We start from the raw sequence: 15,000 nt of genomic DNA, 5'->3' as shown, positions 1-15,000 counted from the left end.
TCATCTCTCTTCCTCTCCTTATCCTATTGTCCTTATCCCCTCCCCTTCTCCTTTCTTCCTTCTCTCATTTTATCACCCCCCCCCCCACTTCCCTTCCTCTTTCCCTTTCGTCTCCACCTCCCCCCTCCTCCCTACCTCTTTGCCTCCCCCTCCCCCATCTTCCCTCATTTCTCTCTCTTCCCTCCTTTCTCTCTTCTCCTCTTATCTTACCCCCCAGCTCTTATCCCCCCCCCCCCTTTATCCCCACATCCCATTCCTCTCTCCTCTTATCTCCCCCCTCCCCCTGCTTCCTCTCCCCCCCCCCTAACCCTGCCTCATCCTCCCCCCTTCTCCATCCTCCCCATCCTTCTCTTACCCCCCCCCCCCCCACTACCCATCCCCCAATGGACGTCGATAGGTTGTCTGCATCGCGGAAGTGAATCGAAATGTGTTTTCTTTTCACCATTTCTCTTCCTTCTTCTTCGTTTCCTTATTCTAATTCTTCACAGTTTTTTTTTTTTTTTATCTTTTTTCTCCTGTTCTTTTTTTTGTCTATGTCTTCTTTCGCTCTTTTTTTCTTTGGCTTTTTCCTTTTTTTTCCAATCTTCTAGTTGTCTTCTCTTGTATTTGTTATTTGTTTTATTATTGTATGTCTTCTTCTTTTTATTTTTATTTTCCATTTCCTCTACGTCTCCTTATTATCATTCTTCTTTTTATTCCTCATTTTTTCGTGTTCATCTTTTCTTCCTCTTCATTTTCTTCTTCTTACTCCTTTCTTTCTTTATCGTTTTATTTTTTATTTTCTCTATACCTCTTACCTCGTCATATTCTCTTTCACATCTGTTTATTTGTTATTCCCTCTCTATTTATACCTTCACTTTCCCTTTAATCTTCCCTTTCCTTCTTATTGCTTCGTATTTTCATTTTCCCCCATTCTTAGCGTACGTATTTTTCCCTTTCTTTTTGTTTATTTGTCCCAACCTTTTCTCCTCCGCTCTCATTCATTTTCTGGGACATTCGTTCTATACATAAAAAAGGCTACTGGAACATCCGCATTGTCATAAAAAAATAGATTAACAGAAGAAAGAATCCGTGTAGATCATAAGTGCACAAGAACACGCTCCTTCACATACATACGGTAGGTCTAACGTATAGGCCTAGGTATATATGGGCATATCCGCTAGTGGCCGGCCATATATCACTGATACACTAAAGTGGTTGATGGAGTCTTCATTCCTTTCTGTCTTATGTTGTAGATACTTAAATGTACTATACATAAAACATGAGAGTGTTATTTATATCATATACAACGTACCCTCACATATACACATTCTTATGCAGATACAGAAATACACATCGTGCATAAACAATCACACACATGTACAGAAATACACACACATACGCACATACACAGACACACATGTTAATAAATACACACACACACACAGACACACAAGTACACACACACACACACACACACACACACACACACAGACATACACAGACATACAACCAAACACTTTCATAATACGAGCAGACAACAAGATAAAATCCCATCTCATATCTTCTCACTTTAACGATATTTCATCCGAACTTTATTCCTTTCCTATTTTTGTTTTCTTTTTTTTTACTAATTCACACTAATCCTGCACTATTATTAACTGCTTCTGGTTAATTTTATCATTTATCCAAATTTTTAATCTAATAGACAAGTATGAATTAGTTTTTTATTTATTTATTTGTTTTAATAATTTTCCTTTTCTTGTGAGATTGTGGAAGAGGAGATGGAAGTGTGGGGGGGGGGAGGGGGAGGGGGTGTAAAATCGAGGAGACGGATATTTTTGTGTGTGTGTTTTTCTCCTCTTGTTAAAAGCAGAGAGAGAGGTGGGTTGGTAGAGTCTTTTTATCATTAATTATTTGCAATATCGTTATCATTATCATCATCATTATCATCATTAATATAATTATTATTATTATTATTACTATCATTATTATTATTATTATTATCACCATTATTATTTTCATCATCATTATAACTTTTATTTTTTCTATTGCTATCATTATTATTGTTATTACTAATATTATCAATATAATTATAACAATAACAGCAGTAACTATTATTATTATTATTATCCTCATTATTATCTTCTTTATCATTATTCTTCGTATTATCATTATTATCATTATCGTCATTATCATAACTATCATTATAATTATCATAACTATCATTATAATTATTATAACTATCATTATAATTATCATAACTATCAATATTATCGTAATTCTTATCCTCATCAATATTATTATTTCAGTTGCTATAACTACCTTACCTGCTGCCCTCATTATTAACAACATGATCATTGTTGCTAACAGAGTGAAAGAAAAATACACTGCGAAAATAATTAATAGAACAGATCTTCTTCTAAGCAGCTTTGCGTTAATAAAAAAAAAAAAGAAAGAAAGAAAAACACATTCCAAAGAATACTTAATCTTTATGCAAATAACACGGTCTATAATGGATGAATGAATATTAAATGAAACTCGTACTCTTAGAAACTATTCCACTCTATACAATCTGAATGGAAGTGATTATATACAATAATATACATGGAAAAATTATAAATGTTTTTTTTAATCTGTAGAAAATAATGCCTCATGGAATCTGTGATGCCCTTATATACAATGCAATTGAATATATACATAATAGCTATCTTATCCTTACAAAGCAGTATTAATAACCAAGACAAGATATTATATGTCTCCTTACAAGCAACGTTAACCATAATCCACCATGATTATCTAAGAATATGTCCTGCCTTACCCTGCTCCGCCTTCCCCTTAAGGCCTGGATGGCTGATGGTATGGCAGGCATGTACATTATGCCTCATTAATGAGAAAAGGGACCATGAAGGAGGTACGATAAAACAATTATACCTTATTTGATTATCATTATCTTCATAAAAGTATTGACAATCTATGTCGTCGTAGTGAGAAAGAAGCCCATGATCGTTTACAATGATGGTTTTGCTGCTATTCGTGCACATGTGTATATTGTTATAATTATCAATATAAATAGACAAAAAACTACATATACATACATACATACATATATATATATATATATATATATACTTATCTATATATATATTTATTCATATATATATATATATATATACATATATATATATATACATATACATATATATATATATATATATATATATATATATATATATATATATATATACATACATACATATATATATATATGTGTGTGTGTGTGTGTGTGTGGGTGTGTGTGTATGTGTGTGTTTATATATATATGTATATATATGTGTATATATATACATATATATATATATATATATATATATATATATATATATATATATATATATATGTGTGTGTGTGTGTGTGTGTGTGTGTGTGTGTGTGTGTGTGTGTGTATATTTATACCTTCACTTTCCCTTTAATCTTCCCTTTCCTTCTTATTGCTTCGTATTTTCATTTCCCCCCATTTTTAGCGTACGTATTTTTCCCTTTCTTTTTGTTTATTTGTCCCAACCTTTTCTCCTCCGCTCTCATTCATTTTCTGGGACATTCGTTCTATACATAAAAAAGGCTACTAAGTGAAGGTATAAATATATACACACACACACACACACACACACACACACACACACACACACACACACACACACATATATATATATATATATATATATATATATATATATATATATATACATTCTCTTAGCTTGACTTGCCTCATCTAATCCTTTCTTGCCCCTCCATTAAATGGCTTTCCTTCTCCTTGCTTTATTGGATTATCCTTTGCCGTGTCACTTATCCTTGCTACGCCTTGCCTCGCGTGCCTTGCCTTACCATGCCTTGCCTTGCCCTAATAAGCTTTACCTCCTCTCCCTTCTTTCCCTCCCCTTAATTGCCTTCCCTTGCCCTCCCCTACCATCGCCTTGCCTTACCTTCCCCTACCATCACCTTGCCTTACCCTCCCCTACCTTCGCCTTCCCTTGCCCTCCCCTACCATCACCTTGCCTTACCCTCCCCTACCATCGCCTTGCCTTACCTTCCCCTACCATCGCCTCGCCTTTCCCTCCCCTACCATCGCCTTGCCTTTCCCTCCCCTACCATCACCTTGCCTTACCCTCCCCTACCATCGCCTTGCCTTACCTTCCCCTACCTTCGCCTTGCCTTTCCCTCCCCTACCATCGCCTTGCCTTACCCTCCCCTACCATCGCCTTGCCTTTCCCTCCCCTACCTTCGCCTTCCCTTTCCCTCCCCTACCATCGCCTCGGCTTACCTCGCTCACCTTACCTTAACCCCCCCCCCTTACCTTACAAAATAAGCATTTTGTAAAAGGCAAGCCAGGGTTTCCGAGCGAGAAACCTCCTCCTCTTGTAGCTTATCCTTTAATCTGGGTGGAGTGGGAGGAGGAGGAGCGAGGAAGGAGGGAGGAGGGAGGGAGGGAGGAGGGAGGAAGGAGGGAGAGGCCCTCCTTGAGCACGTCGCCACGTCGGGGGGAGGGGGAGGGGGGGTTATTGATTCGTAGGGCGCATAGGAGGCGACGGTTGAGGTCGAACGATGGAGGGATGGGAGGGAAGGGAGGGATGGGAGGGAAGGGAGGTGGAGGGAGGGATGGGAGGAAGGGAAGGGAGGGATGGGGGAGGAGGGAAGGAGGGAAAGATAAGAGCAGGTGGAGTAGGGAGGGAAGAAAAGCAAGGAAGGAGGGAGGGAAGGGTGGGAGGGAAATGGAGGGAAGGGAAAGGTAGGGAACAAGGGGAAGGGAGGGAGGGAAGGAAAAGAGGAAAGATGGTGGAATAGGGAGGGAGGAAAGGCAGGTAAGGGGGGAAGAGAGGGAAGGGACATAAAGAAGGAAGAGAAAGGAAGAGAAGAGAGAGGGAGAGAAGGAAGGGAGAAGTATTTAATATAAAAAGGGAAGAAAATGAAAGAAATGTAAGACAAGAAGGAATGAAAAGGAGAAGAATGGAAGGCAAAAAGAGAAGAAGAAATATTAAGAAAAGAGGGAAAGGAGAGAGAGCAAAAATAAAAGGTGGAAGGAAGGAGACACATAACGGAAACTATTGAATCAAAGTGAGAAAAAAAAGAAAGTGAAGAAAAGAAAAAAAGAAAGTGAAAAAAAGAAAAAAAAGACAACTGATGAAAATGAAAGAAGAGAAAGAGGAAAAGAAGAGAGACGGAAATATTTAAACAAGGAAACGAAATAAGGGAATGAGAAGAGAGGTTATGTTAGAGTAGACTTGCATTACGTTGCAATTTATAGAGTTGGTTGCTAGATAGAAGGCTTCCGAAAAAAGGAGGGGGGGGGGGTGATAAGGATAAGGATAGGGAAGGGGGGGGGGGGGGCAAGAGGAGGATAGGAGGTGGGGGTTATGGTGGAAGAGAGATGAGAAGAGGGGAAGGGGGTGAGAGGCAAAAGAGACGAACGAGGGGAGAAGAAGAGGAGAGAGAGGGGGAGAGGGGAGGGAAGAGGGGGAGAGGGGAAAAGGGAAATAAGGACGGACGAGAGGGGGGGAAGAGGGGAAGGGGTATAGTGGAATAGGAATAGACGAGAAGCGGGATGGGTGGGGGGTGGGTGGGTGGGGGGGAGAGAATGGGGAGTGAAATTGAAATGAATGAACGATGGAGGAAAAGAGGTGCTGATGAAGATCGAGTTGGGGATAGGGTGGATGGTTGGGGGATAGAAGAGGGTGGGAGGAGTAGGAATGGATAGGGGAGGGGCAAGTGAGGGGGGTGGGGGGAAATGAGGAGGATGGGGAGGAGAGGGGACAGGGGGTAGGGAGGAAGATAGGGAAGAGAGGGGAAAGGGGAGGAAGGGAGGAGGATGGGGAAAAGAGGGGAGAGGGGGGGAGGGAGGAGGATGGGGAGGAGAGGAGAGAGGGGAAGGAGGAGGAGGGGGATCAGGGGGGGATGAGAGGGAAGAGGGGAGGGAAGGGGGATAAGGAGGAGAAGGAGGAGGAGGGAGGAGAAGGGAGAGGGGGGGGGGGAGGGAAGAGGATGGGGATGAGAGGGAGGAGGAGAGGACAGGGGGAGAGAGAGGAGGAGGGGGGAGAGAATGGGGAGAAGGGGCAGGAGGAGTAGGAATGGACAGGGGAGGGGGAGGAGAGGGAGGTAGGAGAGGATAGAGGAGGGGGAGGACTGGGAGGAGGGGAGGAGGAGGAGGATGGAGAGAGGAGGGGGAGGCGGGAGGAGGGAGGAGAGGGGGGGGGGGGGTTGAGGGAGGGAGTGCTTGATTGACCGGAGGCCTGGCTGCTTCGGGGGTTCAGGGAAATTGCCTTGAGCTCTGGAAGCCTTCTATGAAGCTATAGGGGAAACGTGTATATTTCTACTACATACACATACATATCTACAAATATACACTTACTCGTAGACGTAGACACACGCACATGCACACACACACATGCATACAGACACACATACATATGTATAGTTACAAGCAGTACATAAAATTTAATCAGATTAAAAATCAGTAATATGACAGAAAGACAGACAGACAAGTATATATATATATATATATATATATATATATATATATATATATAGAGAGAGAGAGAGAGAGAGAGAGAGAGAGAGAGAGAGAGAGAGAGAGAGAGATAGATATAGATAGACAGATAGATGGATAGATAGACTGACAGGCATACAGATATAGATAGAGAGATATAGATAAATATAGACATGTATATATATATATATATATATATATATATATATATATATATATATATATATATATATATATGTATTATATATATATATATATATATATATATATATATATATACATATATACATAAATGTATGTATGTATGTATGTATATATTTGCATATATATATATTTACATTTATATACACATATACATATGTATAGCCACGCACACATATATACACACACATCCACACACACACACACACAAATACACATATATATAATTTTTTGTTCTTTTTTTAACAGCCATTCATTCCACTGCAGAACATAGGCCTTTCTCTCAATTCACTATTGGGAAGTTATATGGCAGTGTCACCCTTGCCTGATTGAATGCACACACACATATACATATATATACACATATCTATGTATATACATATGTATGTGTTTGTGTGTGTGTGTGTGTCCATCTATCTATCTATCCATGTATATGTGTGTGTGTGTGTGTGTGTGTGTGTGTGTGTGTGTGTGTGTATGTGTGTGTGTGTGTGTGTGTGTGTGTGTGTGTGTGTGTGTGTGAGAGAGAGAACGTATGTATGTACGAATGTATTTATGTATGTATACGGGAAGAGGGAGAAAGAGAGAGAAAAAAAGGAAAGGAGAAAGAGCACGTATAGATGAATGTAGAAAGTTAGACACGAACGGACTGGGAGGCAAATAAACATGAAAAATCATGAGCGTGGCCTCGCCCGCTCCGCGAGGGAAGCGGAGGCGGTCGGGTCTTGTGTGCAGTTGCTTCTTCGTTTTTGATAAGACATACATATGCATATATATATATATATATATATATATATATATATATATACAAGAACATACGCAGACACATACACACATATGTAAATGTTTATATATACACACACACACTTTCTTCCTTCTCCCCCAAAAATAATGATAATGAATAAAAAATTTATATAAATAAACCGAAAGCAGTCCACGTGGATCGAGACGCGCTTCTTTAAACTAACGCCTGAGCTTCCACGCGCACAAACAACCGAGCCAGGCTTTTCCTCAGCACGTTACCTCATCAATCCTTTTTCTCCGCCCTCGTCCTCGGGGGAAAGGGGGAAGAAGGGTGTGTAGGAATCGATGGGGAAGTTTTTTTCTTTTTTTTTATATCTGATAGCTCGGCTTCTTTCTCTTTCTCTCTGTTTCTGTTTTGCATTTCGTTTTTATCTTACATTTCTCTTTCTCTCAGTCTCTCTATTTTGTTTTGCATCTTATATCTCGGTCACTTTCTCTTTCTCTCTGTTTCTGTTTTTTGTTTTTTTTTTGTTTTTATCTTACATCTCGGTCTCTTTCTCTTTCTCTCTGTGTCTGTCTATTTTGTTTTGTATCTTATATCTCGGTCTCTTTCTCTTTCTCTCTGTCAGTCTATTTTGTTTCGTATCTTATATATCAGTCTCTTCCTCTTTTTGTCTGTGTTTATTGTTATTATCTTATCTTATTATCTTAATATATTTCGGTCTCTATATTTTTCTCCGCGTCTGTGTCTGTCTTTCTCTCTTTCTCTCACCCCCCCCCCCTCTCTCTCTATCCCTCTCCCTCTTCCCCCTCCCCCCTCTCACTCTTCCATTTTATATCATTTCGACCTAGATTTTTTTTTCTTTATTTTTTTTACATTTAATGCTTCTTTCTGTCTTTTTTATCGAGAGCACTTTCCATTTATTACCTTTAGCGATGACAGGAACGACACTTTTGGGAGAAAAAATATCACGGGTGACAAGAATCTGTCGTCGTAGATTTTAGAAGTGTCGTTGGGGCTCATAACAATTTTATGGCTTCTCGCGTAAACACTCACTCGGTGAAATGGTGCATAAGTACAGATGAGGAAGGTCTATAAGATGATTCCGTAGAAAATGTATGTGTTTATGTATTATATTCATAGGTTCGAACAGTTCCTTTCCTTGTCTTTCTGCTTTTCACGTTACGTTAAGTATCTTTTTGAATGTTGGTATTTTTTGTATACTCTTGGACGTTGATTTTTAGATGTTGTGACAATTTTCTTTACAATTCAACGTCTTTGCCCGTTTTAACATATTCTTTTCCATTTTAATATTCTTTCTTCTTACATTTTAACATTTCTTTGTCAGGAGTCCAGTTGCTAAAATAATGTCCCCGTTTGTTTCCTTTCAGGTTCTGGCCTTCAGCGAGGGAGACGCTCACCTACCTGCCTTCAGACACGCAATCAAGCACCTGATTTTGCCTCAAAACAGCAGTCTAGTCAAAATAATCTTTATGTGGTGTGTGTAACGTAACATATGGTTTCCTTTTGGACAATGTACAGAACTATGTTTTGCTTTAGAAACCTTGCATTTGTGTTCTCTTCGTTTCTGATTTGGTGGATGGACAGTTCACTGGTCTAACGGAAGGAGTGGGTGCATGGAGGCATAATATCTGTGATCGGCTGTGATATTTCCTGAAACATAAATACTTTGAACACTATATGTCGATGGTGTCCAAGAAGAAGAAAAAAGTCTTCATGAACACCGTATCGCCAATCCCAGTTTGTCTGTGGTTATAATGGCTCATGAAAATACTACTTGAAGACAAAAAAGAAGAAAACACCTTTTGATATTTCTTTGTAGATCTTTACGTTGTACAAGAGACACGACACAAGGGAATCGGGAGTGTGTTTTTCTTCTTTTCTTTAAGTGCTCTGGTGTCTGTAAGATCTTTTTCTTTCTTGTTTCTTAATTTTCAGTTTTTTTTTTATATATACTTGCCTTGTTTTCAGTTAGATCAATGGCCATTTCTTAGGCACTGGTTTTGGTTGGCATCCCTTCCTTGCAATAATAACATGTACAGAAACAACAGACGGCTGTTTTCATCTTTAGTTCATCCAAGACGCCATTAGTTTGTTTGTGTGGTTGAAAAAGAAGAGAAAAAAAATGCTTTGAGCCTCACTTAACCATACGGATTCTCACGCATGCAAATCCCTATAAAACAGAAAAGGAGCCAAAAAAACAAAAACAAAACAAAAACAAAAAGACCTCCTTCCCCCTCGGAAAAATAAACAAACAAAAACAAATATAAAGGTAAGAAAATAAACCAAACTCTAAAACAAAGAAAAAAAAACACAGAAAGAAAAAAAGACAGAACAAACCAATAGAAAAAAAATATACATATAGTTAGAAAATAGATAAATAGATAACGAGACGAGAGACCAGCGAGCACAGCATCAGCCACGCACTTCCCAGCATCATCCTCAAGCAGCATCAAGATGAGTGAGGCAGACGAGATGGACTTCGAGATGGAGGCCAACAGGGAGGCTGGGATGGAAGATCTGGAGGATAATACAGGAATCGATCCTTTCCTGGATTTCTTGCCCAATTACATCCTCTGCAACCAGTCCAATTTTACGAACCTTCCACTTTGCAACAACAAGACTCTGGAGGTGGGTTTGATTATGCGAAAATATTGGACTTGTGTATTTCTTCTACTTCTTCTTCTTCGTTTGCTTTTTTTCTTCTTCTTCTTCTTCGTCTTCTTCGTCTTCTTCTTCTTCTCCTTCGTCTTCTTCGTCTTTTTCTTCTTCTTCGTCTTCTTCTCCTTCTTCTTCTTCGTCTTTTTCTTCTTCTTCGTCTTCGTCTTCTTCTTCTTCTTCTTCTTCTTCTTCTGCGTCGTCTTCTTCTTCGTCGTCGTCTTTTTCTTTTCTTTTTCTTCTTCTTCCTCTTCTCTTATTCTTCGACTTCGTCTTTTCTTTTTTGAATTACTGTTTTTGTTTTTCCTTTCTTATGCCATCATCTGCTTTATTGCAATTATCATTGCAATTATGATTATTATGATTATTATTACTATTTCTTCTTCTTCTTCTTCTTCTTAATTTTCTTTTTCTTTTTCTTTGTCTTCTTCTTTTCTTTTTCACTTTATATCATCTACCATCATAATTATCGCCATTTATGTGTCACCATCGTCAACGCCAATATGTTTTTATACTAACACTGTAACTTTAGCTCAACATTGATTAACCCAATGCCGCAGGGGAAAATGAACTAAAAACGGGGAAAATGCTGTGCTCATTTTTTATATTTTTTTGGTGAAATGTCTCTACACATAGATGGCTCTGCCTGACCTGATTTCACCTTTCCTTGAATTGGCGGGGAAATGTATTTTTTACTAGTGCTATGAACATCGATGGTGTTATTTTTATTATAAACATTATAATTACACTAATGTTATAAACAATAGTAATAGCAAAATAAGATAACGTAAAATATTTTCGTAAATCAAAGAAAAGGGTAAACAGGCGAGATAGGCAATACTCGTAACTGGCTCATTGGTGACTTAGTAAGTGTAGCTATCTATGTGTAAAAACAATTAAACAAGTAAACTCACAGTGGGCATGGCACGGATTATTATTATTCTTACTAATAATATCATCATTAAAATTAGTAGTAGCATTACCATTATCTTTATTATTATCATTATTATTGTTAATCTTACCATTATCATTATCAGCATTATGATTATTTTTGCAATTATTAGTATTACTATTATTATCATCATTATTATCATTAGTAGTAAAAAAAATCGTATTATTTGTAGTATTAGTCGGACTGTTATTATTAGTAGTATTATTAGTATTAGTATTATAATTATTGTTATAATTATTATCATTATTATTACTATTATTATAATCATTATCATTATCATTATAACTATTACTATTATTATCATTATAATTATTATAATTGGCTTTATTATCATTTTTTTTAATATCATTACTATTACTATTATTATCATTATTATCATTATTATTATCATTATTATTAAAATTATTATTATTATTATTATTATTATTATTATTATTATCATTATTGTTATAAATGTTATTATTATTATTATTATTATTATCATTACCATTATTATTATCATTATTATTGTTATTATTATCCTTCTCATTATTATCATTATTGATATTATCATTATCATTATTATTATTATCATTATCATTATTATTATTATCATTATCCTTATCATCATTATTATTACTGTTATAATTTTTAGTATCATCATTATCATTATTGTTAATACTGTTATTATCATTATTATAATCATTATCATTATCATTATTACTGTTATTATCATTCTATTTGTATTTATTATTATTACTGTTGTTATCATTATTATTATCATCATTATTATTATTATTGTTATTATTATCATTATCATTATCAATATTATTATTATTATTATTATTATTATTATTATTATTAATAATACTATTGCTATCATTATTATTATTATCATTACAATCATTACTGTTATTTTCCTCATCACCATCAATACAAATTGAATTACTACAATTACTATTGCTACCTACCACTATTACTATTACTACTACTAATAATAACAATGGTATAAAATGGCAACAAATGATGATGAGGATGATGAGGATGATATTAGTAAAGGTTATAATTATTCATTGATAGTAATAGTAATAATTTTGATTATAATAATAATGATAATAATAATGATGATAATGATGATAATAATAATTATTAAAATGATAATAATAATAATAATGATGGTAATGGTAATAATAACAATAATAAAAAAAAATAATAATGATAATAATAATAAAGATTGTGATACAATAATAATAATGATAATAATAACTATAATAATACTAACAATAAGGAGGATAATGATAATGATAATAATAATAATAATAATAATAATAATAATAATAATAATAATAATAATAATAATAATAATAATGATAATAATAATAAAAATGATAACTATGATAATAATAATGATAATAATACTAATAATAATAAGAGTAATAATCATAATGATAATAACAATGACGATGATAACAATGATAATAGCATTAATGACAATAATAGTAATGATAATGATAAGGTTAATAACGATAATAATAATAATAGTAATAATCATAATAACGATAATAATAATAATGATGATGATAATAATCATAATGTTAATTATTATTATTATAATGATAATAATAACAATAATAACAGTAGTAATGATAATGATAATAATGATGTTAATAATAATAGTAATACTGAAAATATTAATGATAATAATGCTAATTATAATGATAATGATGATGATGATACTTATAGTAATAATAGTAATGATAATAGTGATAATAATAATGATAATAATAATGATAATAATGATGATGATGATAATGGTGGTAATACTACTACTACTAATAATAATAACAATAATAATGATAATAATAATAATAATAATAAAATAATAATGATTATAATGGTAATCATGATTAACATGAAGATAATGATAAAAGTAATGATAAGTTTGACAGTAATGATAGTGATGATACCAAAAAAAAAAAAAAGTAAAAACATAATTGTAGCAATCAATAGTAATAATAAGAACGATGGTAACTATTGTTATTATCATCACTGTTATTATTATTGCCATTATCATTATTATTGTTGTAGCTGCTTTTATATATCCATTATTGATAATATTATGATTATTATTATTATTACCATTATTGCGATACGAATATAATTTTTTTATGATACATTACATGTGGTGTCAGGTTGCATAATACAGTCACTTTTATGTTGTACAATCATGCAATCATTATACAACCATCCAATCACTATGAACACAATACCTCAATCGCCATATTGGCACAATGCCATATCACTCACGGAAAAAGTACGAATGAGAATGAATATCTTCACAGGACAAAATATTTTTTTTACCTGTTTCGACTATATCTCCATCAGAATGTTGTTGTTTTTTCGCTGTGAAGATATCCATACTCATTCATACTTTTATTTTTCTACATAATTCAACCAAGTCAAATAATATTTCTTCCGCTGTGAAGATAATTCATACTCATTCCTACCTTTATTTTTTCAACGTAATTCAACCAAGTCTCTTTCGCTGTGAAGATAATTCATACTCATTCATACCTTATTTTTCTACGTAATTCAACCAAGACAAATGATATCTCTTTCGCTGTGAAGATAATTCATACACATTCATACCTTATTTTTCTACGTAATTCAACCAAGTCAAATAATATCTCTTCCGCTGTGAAGATAATTCATACTCATTCACACCTTTATTCTTGTACAACCTTCGCAATGACCGCTATTAAGCCCACACGTCACTCCTTTCCCTATCTCCTCCTTATTAACTCCTTTCTCGCTTTTCTTCACGTTTCTCAAGGACGAGACGCTGTTCGAATATGGCTTCATCGTCGCCATTGTCGTCCCGATCATCTTCGGGATAATCTTCCTCGTAGGTCTGTTCGGCAACACCCTCGTCGTCATCGTCATCATCATCAACAGACAGATGAGATCCACTACGAATTATCTTATCTTTAGGTGAGGTGATGCAGATGCTGTTATTGCTGTTGTTGTTGCTGTTGCTGCTGCTGCTGTTGTTGTTGTTGTTGTTGTTGTTGCTGTTGTTGTTGCTGTTGCTGTTGCTATTGTTGTTGGTGGTGTTGGTGTTGGTATTGGTGTTGTTGTTGCTTTTGTTGTTGTTGCTGTTAAGGTTGTAGTTGTTATTGTACCTGTGGCCGTATTTGCTGCAGGTATGGTGGTTGCTGATCATGTTACTGTATTTGCTCCTGTTCTTGTCGTGATTAATGTTATTGTTCTTCATCCTTCTCTCCATCCCCTTCCTCTTCCACCTTCTTCCATTCCCCCTTATCCTCATCTATCTCTATATATTTCCTCCTTCTTGACTTCCTTCTCCTCCTCCCTACTTCCTCTTCCTCCTCCTATTCCGTCTTCCTTCTAATCCCATTTTCTGATAATAATATATTTGTTTGTCTTCTTATCATGACTATTATTGTTATTTCTCTTGTTACTTCCCTTCCGCTTCCTTCTTTTCCAATTTCCCCTCATCCTCATATTTCTATTTTCTCCTTCATCTTCCCTTCCTCCCCCTCCTCCTCTTCCTCTTCCCTACCTCGTCCTCCCGCTCCTCCTCCTCCTCATCCATCTCCTCCTCCTCCTTCTCCTCGTCCGCTTCCTCCTCCTCCCCCTCCTCCTCCTCCATCTCCTCCTCCTCCTTCTCCTCGTCCTCTTCCTCCTCCTCCTCCTCCTCCTCCTCCTCCTCCTCCTCCTTCTCCTCGTCCTCTTCCTCCTCCTCCCCCTCCTCCTCCTCCATCTCCTCCTCCTCCTTCTCCTCGTCCTCTTCCTCCTCCTCCTCCTCCTCCTCCTCCTCCTCCTCCTCCTCCTCCTCCTCCTCCTCCTCCTCCCCCTCCCCCTCCCCCTTCTCCTCCTCTTTCTTCTTATCCCAATTTCTTC

General features: G+C 36.1%; 1 protein-coding gene across 1 annotated transcript in view; it reads left to right on the top strand.

Annotated features, from left to right (window-relative positions):
- LOC125048046 (allatostatin-A receptor-like) overlaps positions 1-15,000 on the top strand; it is a 169,382-nt gene that overhangs the window by 140,963 nt on the left and 13,419 nt on the right. Inside the window, exons 3-4 of the mRNA XM_047646672.1 lie at positions 8,858-10,118; positions 13,910-14,067. Of these exons, the coding sequence (XP_047502628.1) occupies positions 9,945-10,118; positions 13,910-14,067 (332 nt within the window). The 5' untranslated portion in view covers positions 8,858-9,944. The remainder of the gene's footprint in view (positions 1-8,857; positions 10,119-13,909; positions 14,068-15,000) is intronic.

Source organism: Penaeus chinensis, chromosome 42 (assembly GCF_019202785.1).
Source record: "Penaeus chinensis breed Huanghai No. 1 chromosome 42, ASM1920278v2, whole genome shotgun sequence".
In the NCBI taxonomy this organism is placed as follows: Eukaryota; Metazoa; Arthropoda; class Malacostraca; order Decapoda; family Penaeidae; genus Penaeus; species Penaeus chinensis.
Note: the sequence above shows the minus strand (reverse complement) of the source record. Positions and strands in the feature narration are given on the sequence as shown.